Consider the following 20082-nt stretch of genomic DNA (forward strand, 5'->3'; position numbering starts at 1 on the left):
TTTTGTGAGAGGATGTCCTCAAGGAAGACATGGTTTAAACCGTGTGGTGCCCGTCACTGCGCCATGTCTGTAACAACCCGCACCTCGTCTTTCTTTGTTGTCTCGAGCGCGACCATGACTCAAAGTCTTGCTCAAACTGTCGGGCCATGGCTCCGAAGGCATTGCAGGAGCAGACTATAAAGCTGCTTGTAGCCCGGTAGTCAACACCATCCAGCTAGACTCCGTTGAGGTCCCGGTCCTGATCGAAGAATAGGAAGTCGCAAGTCCGCTTCCGGTGTGTCCAAAGTCCTCTTCGTCCCACTCGAGGACATCGGGACACTTGGGGAAGAGGCACAAGAAGAAGTCCAAACGGACTTCATCTTCGCCTCGACTGTCATTCGTCGACGAACGAGGTAAGGGGCACTGACGCTCTAAGCATGGTTCTGCGGAGTCATGGTCGACTTTGTGCATCCCTCCCATTCCTGGAGATGGAGCGACCCCGCCTCAGATAGAGATTTTTATGAATCCATGTGCTGGATATTTAAGTGGGCTGACCCCTCTGGTGAGCACTTAGGCCCAGTGGGGTCAGTTTGATGCTGTCTGCCCCAGCCATGGTGCCAATGGGGTCGCGAGGATCCGACCCCGAATAAAGGACAGCGCCGGTTGTGCCATTCAGCCTTTCCCCGGCGTCAGACCCGAAGTCTGTGCCTTGAGGGCTGCCAGTGCCCACCAGTGGCTCCAGGCCAACCCTTATCCCTGACGACACGTGCCGATTTCGATGTCGATAGAACCCAGGGGTCTATGTTGTCACCTGAACATTTTGATTGTTTTAGGCATGGGAGAGTATTGGGAGGGGTCTATGGGCCTTTTAGAACACTATGATGGTTCTGTAGAGCAGTAGTACTGGTATAGGGAACTTAGGGAGGTCATTGGACTGGACACTTCCCCAGATACTTGCATGCGGCCTCCGCCAGCTGTGGCTATGGAGGTGGGGGCATCTTATGCCATGGAGATCCTCGGACTGGAGTTGCCTTATGTTGCCCTCTGTGCAGGTCAGGATTAATCTCCTGACTGAAGTGCTTCAACCTGAGGCTTCCATCTCTGAACCCCTTTTGCCCTTCAATGAGGCTCTTACTGATGTCCTTCTAGGCACATGGTCCAAGCCTAGCACAGGGGCCCCTGTGAATAGGACAATTTCACCCCGCCATCGCCTGGCTCCGGGCGACCTATAGTTTCTCAGACAGCACCCCATTCCTGAAAGCTTGGTGGTGCAAGCTTCTACCTCCCAGGGCACGTTCCTTTCTGCCCCTCTAGATAGGGAATCAAAGAGGCTGGAATCACTTGGGAAGAAGATGTTATCTTTCTCCAGCCTGGCATTGCAGTCGGTGTATACCGCATGCTTATTGGTCTATTTCTCCCTCTGCCAGATGATTCCGCAAGTGCTGCCACAAGGCCCGTAGGAGGCCTGGGCCGTGCTCTCTCAGGGGGTTAAGGACGAGAGAGATGCGGCAAAATTCACCATAAGGTGTGGCCTCTACACGACTGATTAGCTGGGCAGAGCGATTTCATCAACAGCAGCCATGCAGCACCACGCCTGACTTGGAACTTCTTGCTTTTTGTGTGATTTCCAGGCAAACTTGATGGACATGCCGTTTGATGGACTTTGTCTTTTTGGGGACAAGACAGACCCAGCCCTAGAGCGGTTCAAGGTGTCTCGACTAATGGCCAGATCATTGGGTCTCTTCTACACTTCAAGGCCAGTCTAGCTTTTGCGCTTTTCATGACAACGGAAGGGGGGTTCCAGCCGTGTCAGCCCTGTCCCAGCCACCGTTGTGTGAAGACTTCCCAAGTTGTGTGGGGACGTGGACGCGGTTCATTCCGTCCTAGGAATGGAAGCTAGAAGTTGTCGGCTATCCTGCGCTCTGCAGCTGCAGCCTCCAATCACTCTTAGTCTGACTCTTGACGATCACACTGCTCCAGTTGGTTAGAGAATCCATCATCATCTCCCCTACTGGAGGTCCATAACATCAGTCAAGTGGGTCTTGCAGATCATTCAGGAGGGCTATTGTCTGCCTTTCCTTTCGTTTCCTCACCCCATTCTGCCAAATCAAAAACGTCTGGCGGAGGATCATTTTAAAATTGCTCCAAGAGGAAGTTATAGCTCTCCTGGCCAAGGGGCACGATAAAGAGGGTCCTGGATTCAGAAGTAGGCAGTGGCTGTTATGCCCACTATTTCTGATTCCAAAATAGAACAAAAGGTTGCAGCCTATTTTATATCTTCAGACCGTCAATCTCTTCCTCAAGAAGGAGAAGTTCAAGATACTTACTTTAGCTCAGGTCTTGTCAGCCCTAGACCAAGAAGATTGGATGGTAGCGTTGGACCTTCAGGATGTGTATTTTCACATCCCATCCTGCTGGGCCACAGGCGTTACCTGTGGTACAAGGTAGGCCACGAACACTTTCAGTTTACTGTGCTCCCCTTCAGCCTTACCAGTGCCCCTCAGGTGTTCACCACGGTGATGGCGGTGGTCGCAGCTCATCTGCGCAGGTTAGTGGTGTAATATTTCCCCTACCTAGACATCTAGCTGTTGAATGCGTCTTTGCCCCAGGCTGTCGTCTCCCACCTTAAGACTACGGCGAACCTCCTGCATTTGCTGGGGTTCTCTATAAACATGCCGAAGTCACACCTGACTCCTTCTCAGACGCTCCTTTTCAACGGGGCTGTTCTGGACACAGTGCAGTTTCTGCCATTCCTCCCGAGCAGCGAGTCCAGGATATTCAGGTTATGAATCCGATGTTTCAGCTGCTATCCTGGATTTCGGTGAGACTGACTCTGAGGATGGTAGGCCTCGTGGCCTCCTGCATCTTGTTGGTAAAGCATACCAGGTGGTGTATCCGGGCTCTGCAGTGGGACCTGAAGTTCCAGTGAGCACAGCAATGGGGTAGTCTCACTGACGTGGTCCAGATCTCGGACTTAATTGTGAGAGATCTGCAGTGGGGATTGGCGTACCTTGATTGGGTCAATGGCAGGCCCCTCTCCCTTCCCCAACCAGATCTCACAGTCATGACAGATGCATCACTTCTGGGATGGCACGCCATCTCTGAGAGGTGGAGATCAGGGGACACTGGTCTCCGGCGGAGTCTGGGCTCCACATCAATTTGTTGGAGCTTCGAGCGAATCAGTTGGCATTGAAGGCATTTCTTCCCATTTATCAAGGGGAAGTTAGTGCAGGGGTTCACGGACAACACCACCGTCATGTGGTACTGCAACAAGCAGGGTGGGGTGGGGTCGTGGACTCTTTGTCGAGAGGCCCTGCTTCTCTGGACATGGGTGGAATAGCAGGGCATAAACCTGGTGGTTCAACAACTGGCAGGTTCTCTGAACGCCAGGGCGGACTAGCTCAGCCATCAATGCCTAGCGGATCACGAATGGTGTCTCCAGTCGGAGGTGGCGCAAGGTCTCTTTCAGAACTTGGGAGATCTTTGGCTAGATCTGTTTGCCTCCGAATAGAATGTACAGTATCAGCAATACTGCGCGCTGGAGTTTTCAAGGCGGCTATGTGAGTGAAACTCAGGCCTGCTGTACGCCTTCCCGCCTATAGCACTCCTGCCCAGGATTCTGCAGATGATCAGGAACGCCCGGGCCCCAAGTCATTTTTGTGGCTCCGGATTGGGCAAGTGGGAAAGGAGAGTCTTGTATCTGGAGCTTCTGAAAATGAGCATTGATCCTCCGATCAGGCTGCTCCTTCGAGAGGATCTTCTGTCACAGCAGTAGGGGTTGGTCCTTCACCTGAACCTGTCAAATCTTCACCTCCTTGTGTGGAGTTTGAGCGACGGCAGTTGATAGCTTTTAACCTTCCTCATGAAGTATGTAATGTTATTTTGGCGACCAGGCGGCCCTCCACTAAAACGGTATACGTCTGCCTTTGGCAAAAGTTTGCATTATAAAGTACAGAGTCTATTGACCCTCTTTCTGCTTCTCTTTCCACTGTTCTTCTATTCATTCTAACCCTTGCAAAGCAAGGCTTGCTTTTTGTACTCCTATGGGTTATCTTTCTGCTCTATCCGCTTTTTTACGGCTGCCAGACCAACCCCTTCTATCTTTAGCTCTCCATTTGTAAATAGATTTTTGAAGGTGCTGGTTCACTTGCTTCCGCCCACGTCCTTTGTTATGCCTCTTTGGGACTTTAATTTTGACCTCACTTTTCTTTAGTGTGCTCCCTTCGAGCCTTACACAGCTGTCCCCTCTGGCTGTATACCATCAAGACAGCCTTTCTAGTGGCGAGAACATCTTCCCGGAGGATGAGTGAGTTGCAGGCGCTATCTTGTAAGCTTCCCTACATGAAGTCTTTTCCAGATATAGTGGTGCTGTGTACCCGTGCTTCATTCTTGCAGAAGGTGGTGACCCCATTCCACCTGGGTCAGTCTATCCCACTGCCCACCTTCTTTGCTCTCCCGCATCCTTCTAGGCAAGAGGATCGCCTCCACTGTTTGGATCCAAAAGAGCGTTGCCATTCTACCTTGACTGCACAAAAGAGTTCTGGGTGGTCAACCAACTCTTTGTGGGTACGTGGGAGCTAAGAATGGTCGCACAGTGCAGAAGAGGACCATCTCTCGCTAGGTTGTTCTCTGCATTAAGATCTGCTATGCCCTGGCTAAGAAGCAGCCCGCTGAGAGATCATGTTCCCATTCCACCAAGGCAAAGGCTGCGACTATGACCTTGGCTCAGAGTGTCCTAGTCGTGGACGTCTTGTCAGGCAGCAACATGGGCATCTTTGCACAAGTTTGCCAAGAACAATTGCCTGGATAGTCTAGTCCGCAGGGATGAGCATTTTGCTCTTTTGTTCCTGCAGGACTTCCTAGTGTGAGGAATTGGTTCGCGACCATCACCGAGAGAGTAAGGCTTGGGTATCTAATTTGAAGATATGGAATCTGCAGCTAGAAGTCTCTATCAGATAAACAAGTTACCTAGCTTCAATAATACATTATCTGTCACTCATCCTCAATGTATATATTAACACTGTTCTGGAACTCATCAAATATTTTTACATCATACGCAGGTGTTACCCAGATAATACTTTGTTGGACCTAGGGAACCCCAAGTCACATAGGGTAGCTTGGCACTAAGTGGGAAGGCCTAACTCCAAGGAACATGTGCTAAGTTTGCGTCACACCCATCAGTAACATCACCTCCATCCACTCAAAAAGGACACTACACCAAAATTTTGTAGAAAAATACGTGTCTCTTTATAAAAATACTTTGTTTTCCTTTTCACTTTATCACCTTACTTTGGTCTAATTCATTGCCTTGAATCACAAGTTCTTTCCATTGGTTTTAGTTACATACATAACAAGAAGATTTAACATTTCATTGACTTGTAGTTGATACCAGAGGTTCTCCCTCCAATGACTGATTCCCAGTAATCTCATACAGTGCTAAGATTCCTAGACAGTCATCCTGTAATACTCTACACCATTCTTTACCCTCCTCCTGTTTTGGGAATCAGGGTTAATGCCTTAACTGAATAGAACAATACCCTCACAAGCCCTTGTCTTCAGATCAGGTACAAGTAGAGATCTAGTCAGAGTCAGAGTGAGTTCCAGGTACTCCCAATGGGACCCAAAGAGGAGTTGGACACTGCCGGGTCTCTTAAACAGGTTTCACCCAGTTCTCTGATTTCTGGTTTCCAGATCCGTTTTCTACTCGGACCGTCCCCTGCCTCTAGGTGGAAGTCCTGTGATTTTCCCTGAACCCCCGACACTTCTTCCCCTGGAGTTGTCAGATGGTTCGTTAGTAGGCACCCTGCCGGGCTTTCCCTCCAGAGCCCCCACTCCCCCGTCTTACTTGAGGTTGGGGGTTTTCGTGATATTGTGAGGATGTAGTGATAAGGAAAGGGTAAGGTGAGCGAACAGTCAATACTTTAAACCACAATAAAGAATGGTTACATATAACGTACAAAAAAGAACACAAGTACTTTGGATATCAAGTTAAACTGTATCATACTCCACATAGTACAACATATGAACAGTAAGGCCATGGAGTTGACAAAATAGAAAGAATAGTTGTCGACGTTTCGACCCTCTTAGTTATGCAGGTCCTATTAAATCCTTGCAGCGGGGTCTTCTTCAGGACTGGGGGGATGGGGCAGACCACCTTGCTTGGTGCAGTATGAAATCTGAAAAAGGTAATAGCGGGGACATCCTGGTCGATGTTCCCCGTCAGTTTGGAAAATCGATCAAAATTTAAGGCGTTCGTCAGGTATATCGAGGGCTGAATGAATCAAGCACAAAGTCCGCTCGTAACCGCAAACTTTTTTCCCCCCCCCTTTGGGGCCTTGCTCCGCCACTTTTTCTACTACGTGATTATTGTCATTATTTGTCATACATCTCCTCTGTGATTAAAACATGGAGATTGGATTTAATGTCTATGTGATTGCTTGTGTATATTGAGTTATATTTTGTGTTCCTCATTCCCTGGGACCCCTTCACCACTATACGTAACTAACCCAGGTCCCCGGGACTACTTTTGGGTACTACCCCCCCATATTATACCTTACTTGAGGTTGAGCACAAGTGTTAATGGCCTCTCCCTGACGCTGGGAGTCTTCGGTCGCTTCACAGCTTCCCGGGGGGAAATGCAGGCCGCTTACCCGCTCTCCGCCGCAGCGCCACCTCCGCTGAAGTTCCGGTGTACCAGGGGGGACGGAGCCTCGCTTCGCTCGTCGATAACCTTCGGCCCCAGCGTGGCGCCCGACGAGTGAAGACCAGCCTTCTCTCTCACCAGTCCTGTGCCCCTGAAGAGACGCTATCGTTCAGCGTCGCCTCACGGAGCGTGCGCGGAAGTAGGACTGCTACGGTACTGCACCGCCCACCACCGGAGGCAGAGTCCTCCCCAGCTTCCTGGCTTGCGCACTCGGCGGGACACTACTCCGGGCAACACTCTCCACTCCAACAAGCCTCAGCGGAGCGCCAGAACTCTCCGATCACCAGACGGAGCCACAGTTCCTCAAGGGGGGGCAAATGCTACCACGTACAGCAACGGGGTGAGCTCCCTGCATTCGTCGGAACCCAGAAACTTTGGTAAGTGGATGGGGTTGTCCCCGTACAACACCCCTAGCAATCCAGACGTTGGGGGTTAGCAAGAGAGAGGGAACACCTCAGCCCCCTTCTTCCTCCTACACCACCAGGCCAAGTCCTCAGAATGCGCTCACTGCTGTCGTTTTCCCTTGTGCCCAAACTAGGAAAACTGCCACAGGAAAGTCTAACTCAGCTGGGCCAGATCGGCTGTAAGAGAGGCAGATTCTCAGCTCGGGCAGCAGACCTTAAAGGACTATCAACCCTGACAGGACCTCCCTTCTCTTATCCACAGTAGTCTGCGCTCCAGTCAGCCCTCAGTGATGCCTCACTACCTAGCACCTTCTAAAATGGCTGCCCAGCATTCCGCCTTATATAGGCTGACCCTAGAAGGTCCAGAAGGGACCAGAAGGTTCTGGAATGCTCCTATTCTATTCTATGGGTCAAGTCTCAGCAGTGGCAGTTATGGCAGTTGATGGCCACCATTTTGTGAGTCTGGATAATTTTTAGTCAGGAAGGACACCTAGGCCCAGAGATAAAAGACCATGAGGGTAAAGAACACCTAACCCCTAGGACAACAGCGCAAAAATTCAGTGGACATAAAAATCAAGGGTTTTGAGGGGCAAAAAGGGGACAAAATAAATAAATAATTAGGAGGGACTACCCAAAGGCAGACCGGTCTAACATACTTCAATTGGAAAAACCTTATGACCTTAAAGTTTCAGAACTAAGTGGTTGTCTCAGAGCCGTTGACTACTGGATGATGATAAACCACCTCAGACTCAATACAGCTGTTGAGACGGAGAAAGTCCTCTGTGCGGTTGGAGACATATACTCTTGCCCTGAGTGCCCAAATATACTGTTTTCTGTATCCCTAATGCTGATTTTTTTGTCAGAGGCGAGCACAAATAATGCGTTAGTTCCATGACCTAGGCCTGTTTCATGTATTGCAGTCATATTGGACTGGAAGGGGTGCCCTAAGCACTACCCTTATATTGATGGAAGGCTACTGCCTTCACCAGGAGTTAAACAGCATGAGTGCAGTGGTGGCAGCATACCCTGTAGTGTTCAGTAGTAGTGTAAGGATTTTTTTTCCCTATGTCACTGGGATGAGGCCTTCAGGCTCACTCACCTTTTTAAACTTCAGCTGCTGTGTGCTAAACTTACCAATTGCCCTACATCAGGTAGCTGTGGAGGGCTGCACAGGGCAGAAGTAGTGGCTATGTGATGGTTGTATCTGTGCCTGGGAAGGGTACATGTGTAGAGTTAGAAATAAAATGCTTATTGTGTAAGTACTGTGTGATCTTTGAAGTCTTTTTCAGTGACGTGTCTCTACACTCCCCTCTAGGGAGCCTTGACTGCTCGACCACAGCTACCACAGAGACAAGTGCAGGGGAACAGTTGCTCTGGATCCTTAGTAGTCACGGTCCTGGGACATCTGGAATAAAAGGCCTCAACCTCCACATTGGGCCTAGTTGGCATTGCGTGCCCCATGGCCCTCGCTAGGGGGTTCTGACAGCACCTAAAACCAAGATGCTAACTTGCTGAAACAGCAAACACTACGGCAACTTTGCCCACAGAACTAGGACCATCACCAGCAGTGTTTTGTTTTTTAACCCCTTGAATGCTGGTGACGGAATCACTCCGTCACCAGCCACGGATGCGATGTGCTGGTGGCGGAGTGGTTCCGTCACGGCCTGGCCGCCACGCCTGCGCAGCATTGATTCCGCGCCTGCGCTGAGCGTTCCATTGAGCGGGCGGGGCCGTGACGGAACCAGTCCGTCACAAGCACAGTTTTGGAGTGATTCTTTTCTTACTCGGCCGTTGACTGTCCCTCCGGGGCTTTCTGGTGGATGTTCTGGTACCTTGGCTGGGTGTGGGGTGTCCTGACCTCCCCCCGCCTCGCCCTTGCTTCCTTCTGATTGGTGTGGGGGGCTGATCCGCCCTTCTTATCCCCATTACATGTCCCCTGCTGGGGCCCTGTGTGCCTTCCTACTGGGACGCTCTCTCACAGTCCCTCCTCCCTTCTGGGTACGGCTGGGGTATCTATTCTACGTTAAGGAATCTGCGGCTAGTAGTCTCTATCAGATGTACGAGTTACTTACCTTCGGTAACGATGTATCTGGAAGAGACGATTCTAGCCGCAGAATCCTTCACGACACGCCCTTCCTTCCGGTTCTGCGAGGACCTCCAGCTTGGTTATGTCTTCTGCGAGTGCCTTCTCCTACTTACTCCCTAGTGGGGTGTGTCGTTCTGTTGTCTAATCCACTCCTTCCTTTCTGGTGGGTGGTTGGTGGGTTCATGGGTGCTTGTGCGTCCTTGCACTCTGGTCTTCCAGTGTGGGGCCTTCTCATGCTTTCATTGCTTGCAATTTCTGCCTCCTCTGAAGTCCCCTGCGTTAGGGTCCCTTGGCTGTGCCTCGGCCCTTAGCTTTTATAGGCGATGCGCCTCCCCTTGCTGATGTTGTCCTGGGGTATATTATGGTTCCTCACTATTTGTAGTCTGTAGTTGCAGGCCTCTTCGTCTGCTGTGATATTTTTCACATGCTCTTCTGCCCCCAGAGAGGCTGTCGTATTTTATTGCAGTGCTGCTTTGCAGTAGATGTGCTCTGCTCTTCCCTTCTATGACTTTCGGTGCCACTGTGCCTGGCACTCTCCTGAATGGTGCTGTCCTCACCATTTGTTTCTTCCCTTTCTGTTTATCCGATTTTTTTTCGCACACTGTTCACATATTCTCATAGTTTTTGTTTGTGATGGCTCCGTGTTGTGGGGCTGAAAAGTTCTCCGAATAAATCTGACGTTGGCGCGCCAGGATGGGTCTTATGTGACCTTGCTGATGTCACGCCCGCGGACGTCAGGGCGGAGTCACGTGGTGTGGCTTTTGGGGGTCTTTTGGGGGACCATCCAAAAGGTGCATGGTCACCCTATAGTCCACGGGTCTGGAATACCAACTGAGACCAACTCTGGAGCACGGAGAGAAAGGATATTTATTACAATCTCATGATATGGAGAAAGCATCAACAACGGACACCCATAGCTGTCTGAGGAGGCAGTCTGCAGAGTGTTCATACTTTACATCTTGTATACCCTCTATCCTGCCCCAGGCATGTAAGGGAGTTGTACCAATAATACTTTATTACATTCATAAACAATGGTCAATCTGGTGGATCAGCAGGTGAGTAGCCTTTGGGTGTTTTCGCAGGACATGGGCAAAACATTATAATTACATAGTACACAGAGGTCAATCTGATATTTTTTGTAGGTGGTAACAGTGGGCCTCTGCAGGGCGTAGCATGATTATATGTCAAACAAAGGTTAATCTGATAAGCACAGGTGGTAGCGGTGAGGCCCCTGCAGGGTGTAGAAGAAAAGCATGTTTATACAAATATGTCCAAAAATGGTAGTTGTTTGGACCCCTGCAGGGCGTAGTGTGCAGGGTGAGGACGATAAACATCTGGGAAACTCCCTGTCCGACTGGTTGAGCAAGGGCTGGTCAGTTTGTGGCACACCAAAGCACGAACAGGGTGTGAGTGTCCGTGCAGGAATGCGGCAGGTCAAAAGTGGAGCTCCAGAGTGATCGTGATACAGAGACAAGGTCAGTCATGAAGGGTATAGCACAAAATGGTGGAGTGAATGGCAAGATGACCGATATACTTTTATACAGAGTACAAAATGGCTGAGCGAGTGTCAAGATAAAAAGTCTATTTTCCACAGTCCTTCCTGTTGACAGGAGCGAAGCAGAAAGTCAAGAGGTATTGTCCCAATTGTTGGTACGTGTGACTAGTGTGACTATTTGGAAGATCGTCTTATTTCCTGTTGCACTTTTACTCTTTTCCAAACTTTCCCGTTGGTGCCTGTCTTCAAGTAATTTGAGAGGTTACTAGCACTTCTTATTACTTAGGCAGTCCCAATATGAATAAAACAAAATGGTGAAGAAGGTTAAGATGTTTAGTTGCAACATCTTGCAGACTGAGGGGTTGGGCGTTGTTTCTCCGGACGTTCTTAGTTGATGTAAGCTTGGGGTCTGCCCACACACACACACACACACTATTCCTTTCTCAGCTGTGTGGAGCACGTGCAACCCTTCAGGATGAGCTTAAGATGCCATTTTTACTTTGTGGTTTCGGTAGAACACATGTAGTTTCTGTGTAGCTCCTAGCCCCTTGCGCAACCCCTCAATCACATGTGGGATGAATGGCAATTCATTGTCAGAATCGAAAAAGGCCAAGGCACTTTAAAGTGCAGTATGAATTCTTTCAGGAGGCATTAGGCAATAGTTTGTACATTGCAGTTCTTGGATCGGAATGCCTCAGTCTGTGTGCTGAACATGCACACAACAACCAACACGTACTTGTAGTTTGAGTGGGTGGGCAAGCTGAGGAAGTCCATTTAATGTGGGGAGGAGAAGTGGCCTGGGGTAGCGGAAGTACCTTTTCCCAATTCAAACTTTGTACCAACATTTAGGAAACAGTCTGATCATTCCTTTACGTCCTACAAGTGGTGAGCCATGAAAAAGTAGGGTAATGGGGGCAAGCATTATCTCTGTCATACATATCTTTCCATTTGGGCCTACCCATATTCCTTTTCTGTTCGCATACATCCTCCCCTGTTCCCTTCTTCCTTTTCCTCCACCCAGCACCCTTCAATGATATACTTAGGGTCATAGTACATATCATTATCCTTTATCGTTATACCATGATATCGTAGGTAGCAGACGCAACTTGAACCATTGTATATTCACAACCATGATACAAAGGCCTCGGAAAAGGTTGGTGCAGCACACTCTATAATTGAAACTTTGGCAGCAACAGGCCTTGCAATAGTTGTGCTCTTAATGGCGCATGCTGTATCTGTTGGCTTAAAAAGAAATCTATTATCTCAAAAAGAAGGATTAAAACATTGTACTATCTATAGCTTGTCCTAAAATACAGTTGAAAATCTCTGTTATAGTGACCCCTCTGGGAATCAAAATTCATGTAGTTGTCAAACTGTGTCAATCCTGTACCTTGTAATCCAATTGCAAACACCTTTAAAAACTGCACCTGTATACTGAAAGACATTTTAGATTTATACCAACTGTATCCCAAAACAGTATAATATGGAGCACAGTTATTCGATGCACACTGTCCCTTTGTATTTACATACTCATTCGCATTACTAAACCTCAATACATAAATGTATTGCTACTATATATTATCCATCCTCGGTGGTCCCTGGCGAATGCACTGCAGTTAGAATGCATTTTAGCACATTCCACCTTGCAATGTAATTTTGTTACAACAATATTTTCTTTATCTCTGAAGAATCTGGAAATAAAAACATTAATATGCCTACATATTATTTCTTTCAGGTAGATATATATAAAATAGTACTTTGAACAGAGATGCCAGAAAAATTCCACAGATGTATGACATTAACCTGAGAGGGGAGACCTGGGAAAAAGGGATTATGAACTAAAGGGGTGCAAGTAGCACGAGTATACACCAGGAACTCATGCTCTCCTCCCCAATGGTACAGTAATATAGGGGCCAGCTGTATTAACTGGTATCTTGAATCTTCTTCTGCCCTTCCTAGATCACCCTGTGGACTGTATTCAAAGGTATTATAATCAAATGTCAATAGTCATCATTGTAAAAGCTTCTGCCTGATTGTATACTTATAGTGCGGAGATCTTTGACACCATATTTTGATTCTTAGATCCTCTCGCAGAATCCACGGCCAAGCAAACACGCCTTGGCAAAGGCTGTTTGTCAATACATAGAGCCTGGTGTTTTTCAATAAAAAGGTCAAAATGTAACGCATAGCCTTCATCTAATCTGCCCTTGTCCTGGCAAAATCTACCCCCCATGTTTGGTTTCATCTCAATCTCTTCTGCTCTTTCATCAAAATTTGCCTTTCCCTCTTCTGCATCTGTACTTTACTCTGCATCCTTCATTTCTACATTGAAGTCTTAGTCTGAGAAGTGTGATTGCACCAATTTTTCTTGTAGTCCTTGTGAATGAATTACCCCTTCCTTTTGCCATTGTTGTTTGGCCCTGTAAGTTAGGGCATTCGTTCTTTCAATGACCTTTCCTGTAAATCGTAGACACACCTATTTTGACCTAATCCTCCTCCACGTTGCTGCACCAGATCCAGTGAAGGTTGACCAGCCCCTTTTCCATTGTCCTCCTCCTCTTCTGCATGTTTCCCATTCATTTTTGTCTCCCCTGAAAAAGACACTGTCATAATAACATTCTAACAAGACTTTCTTTGTTCAATTTTAAATAGCTTTCATAATAACAATATGTCTGACGAGAACAACCCTGTGCAACATGGTCTGTAAAAAGGCATTGTTAATTGTACTTTTTTACATTAACTGTGTTTTTATAGCGTTTAGCATCTAGACACTCTAATACTATCTGGGGTCAGAACTCTGGTCCAGAGGGTTGTAAAGACATCTGTGTTTCACTGTCCGTCCTAATATCATGTGTAATCTAAATCTCCTGGGTGTAATAAAGTGCTTTTCTTTTTATAAAAAGTAAAGCACTGACCGGCCATTTAGTCTGTCGTCTGGCAGTACAGGGGGTGCTGTATTCTGAATGTCTAACTGCATCTCACCTCTTTGAGTAAGCCTTGGACTACCCTGTCTTGCTATCCTCCGAGCCAAAAACGAGTAGGGAACACTCTAGTTGATGCAATTGGAGCATAGTGATCCCTGGGTGCCCTTGTCCCCAAAGAGCTTGTTCGAAGAGGCTGTGAACCCGGGGCAGAATGTACCGTCACAGAAACAAAAGGGCACAATTGAATGGGCTAGCATTTTCCTGTTAGAGCACCATGTTTGGCGCGTCCTAGGCAAGGGGGTGCCGTCAGGCTGTTTGACTAGCTAGACCATGTGGTGGTTGACGTGTTAATGACATTGTCAGCTGGGCAGGAAGCATAATAATTTAGAACTCTTATCACAAATACATTAGTAAAACAAAGCATACAGTAGGAGGGCACTGTCATTACAGATAGCATCATTTTTTCTTTTTTTTCTTTCGTTGAGATGGCCACTAAAGGTTCCCCACTAAAGTGTAGCATTACTGACAAAGGTACATAGTGTACAAACAATGTTTGGAGATCGGCATTCGGCAAGAATACCTAAAATGTGCACATCACCAAGGAAATCATTCTAATTTGTTCTGATCCTATAAAAAAAATATTTTTCCTCTCAACCCAAATTTACAAGAGATTATCTTCATAATTGGCAAAGCATATTTGAAATGTTTGAACTGTTCACTTATTAGCTATTTCAGTGCAGTTTTGGAGAAAAAAATGAAAAGAACTCTGGCATCCTACAGCCCTCCATTTCACATGTTTTTTACAGTGCAATCGTTACGCAGTTTACCCTACAACATCCTTTAATTTCAATCAGAGAAAACGAACTGACTTTTTGACCTCTGTTTCTGAAAGCTGAGAAAATGTTGCAAGATAACAATATTTAAAAGGATTGTCATTTCTTATACAGTTTGCTGAGTAAGCAGGACACCGTTGTCAATTTGCCATGGTAATCCTTAAAAATAGCTCTTTTACATTAAATCTTGCTCGACATTGTGCAAGCCCTGCTAATGTGGTGCGTGTTTTTCCTATTTTTGAAAGCTCATATTCATCTACCTTCTTTTTCTCTTAAAAAAATGTAAATACTGTATTTTTGTTTTAAAATCAAAGGAGCCGTCCAGCAGCCACTCAAATCTTCATTTGTATATTTCATATATATATAAAAAACTCTATTCCAAAGATTCACCTCAAATTTCACCTACATCCTCCAACTTAAAGGTAGGAAGCTGAGCGATCTACTCAAATGTGGGTTTCCAAAACAACATAGTAATGAGAAATGCATTTCCTTAGTTTTCTTATTGTCCCCTAAAATCAGTGATCTTCAATAAATGAGAAAACTCATAACCCTAGTCTCCAATCTCCCAAAATGACGAGTGTCTCTAATTCAATTAATTGCGCAAGAATGCATTTAGAGCAGGGCTCGCCGACGAGTAGCTCGTGAGCTACCAGTAGCCCACCAGTTGCCTGTAAGTAGCTCTCTTTTGTGCAGTCTAGCACACTTAATTAGAAGCTTTTGCTCGGTTTAATTAATATAGGTATTCCAAAATTGAAAAAGGGTTAATTAGGGGAAAAATGTGCTTATTTTCAGAACTCATAAGCTGATGTTTGGAGAAAAATGGTTGACATTATTTAAGCGTCATGAAATTAATGGAAAATCATCTGGCGTTGGGCAAACCTAATATTACTCATAGAACTTGGGGCCAGGAGTATTGCTGTTGGCAACCCCGCCTGATGTAATAATATGAACCCTGTTGGTAATCTTGCATATGGTGGTCATTAATTTAATCCTGGCTGAAGTGGTCACTATTTCAACTTTCATTATATGAGTCGGTCAGGTTGTTTTTCATTGAACGTAAATAGCTCTCATTACAGAAGAGGTTGGAGACCCTGAATTTAGAGCAACCTCACCAAGTGAAGGTGGGGGGGTGTAGGAGTATTTTGTCCTCATGGGGGTCGGATCGTACTCAGGGAGTATATCACATAGGATATTGTCCAGAGGCATTTTAGTCCATGTTCTTTATCTAGAGAGGCAATATTTGAAGCCACCTTCTGTTGTTGTGATTCCGCCATACTGTCTTCTGGGGTCGGGCCTAAGCTCTCCTCTCTCTTTTTATAATTTCCTTCTTCCATAACTCCCAGGAATCAAACATGGATTGTCTAGATCTGCGTCCATGTGATTGAACTTCTACTGTCTCTATTTTCTGAGGGTCGAAGGAGCCATATTTCGGCCAGGTATTATCCCTATCCTTTGACGTGTATTTGTCCCACAATGTGCTGTACATTTATAGGAGAAATACCGTACTTTATGTATATTTCTCTACTCTGGGTACCCTCCGGGGGAGCCGGCTGACTTTCTTCCAATATCTGAGATCAAGAGGTGTAACAACAACACCATTCGTGCAAATTTACTAAACGCGGGCATGTTTTTCTAGTTTCTTAAAAAACGTCTCTACAAATTTTAGAAAACTGGCAAATAGTCCACTTTACCCGCTTAACTTTTGTTATTTGCAAATATAAAAATACCAAGTCTGGATAACTAAAATACCAAAAAAAAGTGTCCTCAACAATCTTATCACGCGGATTTACCAAGTACGGGCATGCTTTTCTATGTTATCTTAAATAATATCTCTACAAATTTCAAAGGTCGGACAAAAAGTACACAGTACCCATTTATCTTCAATCTTTGCAAAGAGTGAAATCAAACAAACCAGACAACCAAAACCAAGTACAAACAAAAAGGTGTCGCAAATCAGCGACCCTACCAGAATCCTTTGTCTCGTTCTCCAGGTGGTCTCTGTACTGCAAAGATCGTCCAAGTCTATCGGGGGCCCGAGTCAGGACCGAGCCGCTTGCGGGGGTCTTTCGGATGTAGTGAAGGTCGGGTGGTGGCTACTAGGATGAGGGTCTTTTTCGCGTAGGCATGCCCCACCAACGTCCGTTCAACTTCCTCGTCGGGACCCCTCGACCGGGCAACCGCGTCTCTGATCGGCCCGACGTTGGGCTCCAATTGTGGATTTTGGGGGACCGCCCAAAAGGTGCAGGGTCACTCTATAGTCCATGGGTCTGGAATACCAATTCAGACAAAATCTGGAGCATGGAAAGAAACGATCTTTATTACAATCTCATGAGATGGAGAAAGCAGCAACAGACACCCATAGCTGTCTGAGGAGGCAGTCTGCAGAGTGTTCTTACTTTACATCTTATACACACTCTATCCTGCCCCAGGCATGTAAGGGAGTTGTACCAATAATACTTTATTACATTCATCAACAATGGTCAATCTGGTGGATCAGCAGGTGAGTTAGCCTTTGGGGGTTTTCGCAGGACATGGGCAAAACATTATAATTACATAGTACACAGAGGTCAATCTGATAAGTTTGTAGGTGGTAGCAGTGGGCCTATGCAGGACGTAGCATGATTGTGTCAAACAAAGGTTAATCTGATAAGCACAGGTGATAGCGTTGAGGCCCCTGCGGGGTGTAGGAGAAAAGCATGATTATACAAATAAGTCCACAAATGGTAGTTGTTTGGACCCCTGCAGGGCGTAGTGTGCAGGGTGAGGACGATAAACATCTGGGAAACTCCCTGTCCGACTGGTTGAGCATGGGCTGGTCAGTTTGTGGCAGGCCAAAGCATGAACAGGGTGTGAGTGTCTGTGCAGGAATGTGGCTGGTCAAAAGTGAAGCTCCAGAGCGTTTGTGATACAGAGAGAAGGTCAGTCATGAAGGGTATAGCACAAAATGGTGGAGTGAATGGCAAGATAACAGATATACTTTTATACAGAGTACAAAATGGCTGAGCAAGTGTCAAGATAAAAAGTCTATTTTCCACAGTGGTACCGCCCCCCACCCCCTTCCCGGCGCGCAGAGATGCTGTGGCAGGTAAAAATTTCCAGATCCAGTCTCACGCCTAGAGATAATTCTACGTTAAGGAATCTGCGGCTAGAATCGTCTCCACCAGATACATCGTTACCGAAGGTAAGTAACTCGTACTTCTATCATCGTTTAATTTTTCATTTGCTTGCTGTGAGAGAGCTCTGTAGGGAGGGGCGGGTCTGAGGCATGGGAGGAAGGACGAGGAGTGCTATGTACCATCCCTAAGTGCGCATATGTGTTTTGGCCAGCTGTCTCATGCCGCCCAAACACATGTGCGCACTTAGGTTTCGCCAGCCTGCCTGCATTGAAAAGCCAGGCTGGAGAAACCCCACACACTCCCTGGTCTGAGTGGAGCGTCTTCACCGCCTGCTCAGGCCAATACCTGCTCTGCACACAGGGATTGAATGGGAGTCTGTCCCAAGGGCTGCTGCACCCAGGAAGAGGACCGGAGCACGACGTGAGAAGCGGCCGGCGGCTTCAGGTAAGTTCTTTTTTAAAAAAATATATATGATTACTAACCCCCCCCTTTGCAATCCCCCAGCTGTTGCAATCCTCCCGCAACCCCAATGCATCCCCCCCACCCCTGCGATCCACCTTCCACGTTCCCTCAACCCACTGGGAGGAGAAGGAATTATTCAGCAAGCATGCAGGCGGGCACATTCAAACCATGTACCACCGGTGATCTGGTGCATGCCAACAGCCGCACATGTTTTTCTGAGAGTAAACCAAATTATTCCTTTGTTCTCTGTGCGCCTCCCATAGATGGCAAGCATTCATGTCACCTACTGCAGGGCTGAGACAGCAAGAGGGGTCAGCCTTAGTGGGTGTTGGTGAGGTGCTGTTCCCTTGCTGGGGCATTAGTGGCAGAGATGGGCCTTAGCATTGAGTATACACTGCCCATCTACAGGGCAAGAACCTGTTCCAGGGGCAATACCTGCTACTAGCTGCACCCCTCTACATTGCCTGCTGCATCTGGAGCAAGCATCTACTTACTGTGCAGTAGACCCCCATCCTATCCCCTCACGTAACACATTAATCCCAAATTAGATGGTCTCCTTGTTTACCAGTTTCCTGAGGAAAATCACTATTACAAAATGCAGAGCTGCACAGTACTCATGTTGGTTGACCCAACATGTTAAAGACATTTCAAACAAGTAGGGATTGAAATGGGATTACCAAAACAAGCCAATAGGTAAAGAGTGCTAACCCAAACCTCATTCTCTTTGTATTTGTGTATAGTTCACATAAGATCTGGCATGGAGCTCAAATTGTTTGTAGCAGTTCTAAAAATACACTTTATGTGGACTGATTGTGTCAGCCACAAAAGCAGAGTTCCAATAATCAGCTCTGCAATACCTAGACTTTAAAAGAAGTGATGTATGGGCCCTTAAGTGCTCTTTCTACAAACATCCTACAATATCTTTAAAATGTAGATAATTGTACCCAAAATGTCATACAATCCTTCAAAGTTTATAGCATGCTGATTGAAGAATGAAAAGAATTCTTGCCACGTTATGGGTTAAAAGTTCTATCATGCGTTTATCACCAATACAAAGTGACATAACTATATATAGTCTATAAATTATTTATATTTACTGTACATAGTGGCTTGGTAAATTATGTTTATAACAGTCAACTTAACTATTTTGAAGACGTTTTCTTTGTTTTGTCGATGCTTCAAAGTTTTCATTGGATAATCCGATATTATGCTTAAATATACTTGTCTTTTATTTTCCTTTTCCAGAAATGGCTTCCCCAAGCAAACTGCTGCGCAGCTGATCCTGAAAGCTATTTCTACCTATTTTGTGTCTACAATGTCTTCTTCAATCAAGACGGTTTATTTTGTGCTGTTTGACAGCGAGAGCATAGGTATCTATGTCCAGGAAATGGCCAAGCTAGAAACAAATTAAACCCGGAAGACTAGCAAGCTGACCCCACCTCCCTTCATCCCCTGAAGAAGGCGCTCGTTCTTCCCCAAGAGGCAGCACGTTGAGGAAGCAGGCGTTTTGAGTCTCTAAAATGTTGGCACTGATATGTGGGGTTACTGCCCGCGATGCTCTGCACTCGAAGCATTGCCTGAAGTTACCATCACTTGCAGGATTTTATACTTTTATGTGACTAAGTATAGAACATGGTGTAAAAAAGGGTAGTCGGGATGTGTCTTTTGTATGTGATGGAACACCTATTTTGTACCTGTGTATGGTGCTATCATCTAATGTAGTTCCATTTATTCCCAAACATGGGTGCTGCACACCTTTTTATGTTTCTCATCTTAAAATAGTTTGACAGTATAATGTCTGTAATGTTATGTGAAATGATTAAACGGTTGTACTAAGTGAAGGACTGTGTGCCTGTTAGTGATTCCGAATTTGCATCTGACATTCACATCTGGCTTGTTTTAACTATAAGTTTTTTTTCATGCAGGTTTTTTTCTAATACCAACAGCAGAATTACAGCGGTGTAGTAGTAGTAGCAATAGTAATGATGATGATAATAATTATTTGCATGTTGACAGATGTGACCACCAATGGAATCTCAACCTACTTAAGTCAGCCAGTCATATTTTCTTTCAGTTTTTA

At 46.3% G+C, this 20082-nt stretch overlaps 1 protein-coding gene across 16 annotated transcripts in view; it reads left to right on the forward strand.

The window, feature by feature from the left end:
* Nucleotides 1-19843, forward strand: part of MACROH2A1 (macroH2A.1 histone) — a 232281-nt gene extending 212438 nt beyond the window's left edge. For all 16 annotated transcript variants that reach the window (XM_078653250.1, XM_078653252.1, XM_078653238.1 and 13 more), the window contains one exon: nt 19248-19843. In XM_078653250.1, coding sequence (XP_078509376.1) covers nt 19248-19413 — 166 coding nt within the window. In that variant the 3' untranslated portion in view covers nt 19414-19843. The remainder of the gene's footprint in view (nt 1-19247) is intronic.
* The last annotated feature ends 239 nt before the right edge of the window (nt 19844-20082 follow it).

This window comes from Lissotriton helveticus, chromosome 7 (assembly GCF_964261635.1).
Source record: "Lissotriton helveticus chromosome 7, aLisHel1.1, whole genome shotgun sequence".
Classification (NCBI taxonomy): Eukaryota; Metazoa; Chordata; class Amphibia; order Caudata; family Salamandridae; genus Lissotriton; species Lissotriton helveticus.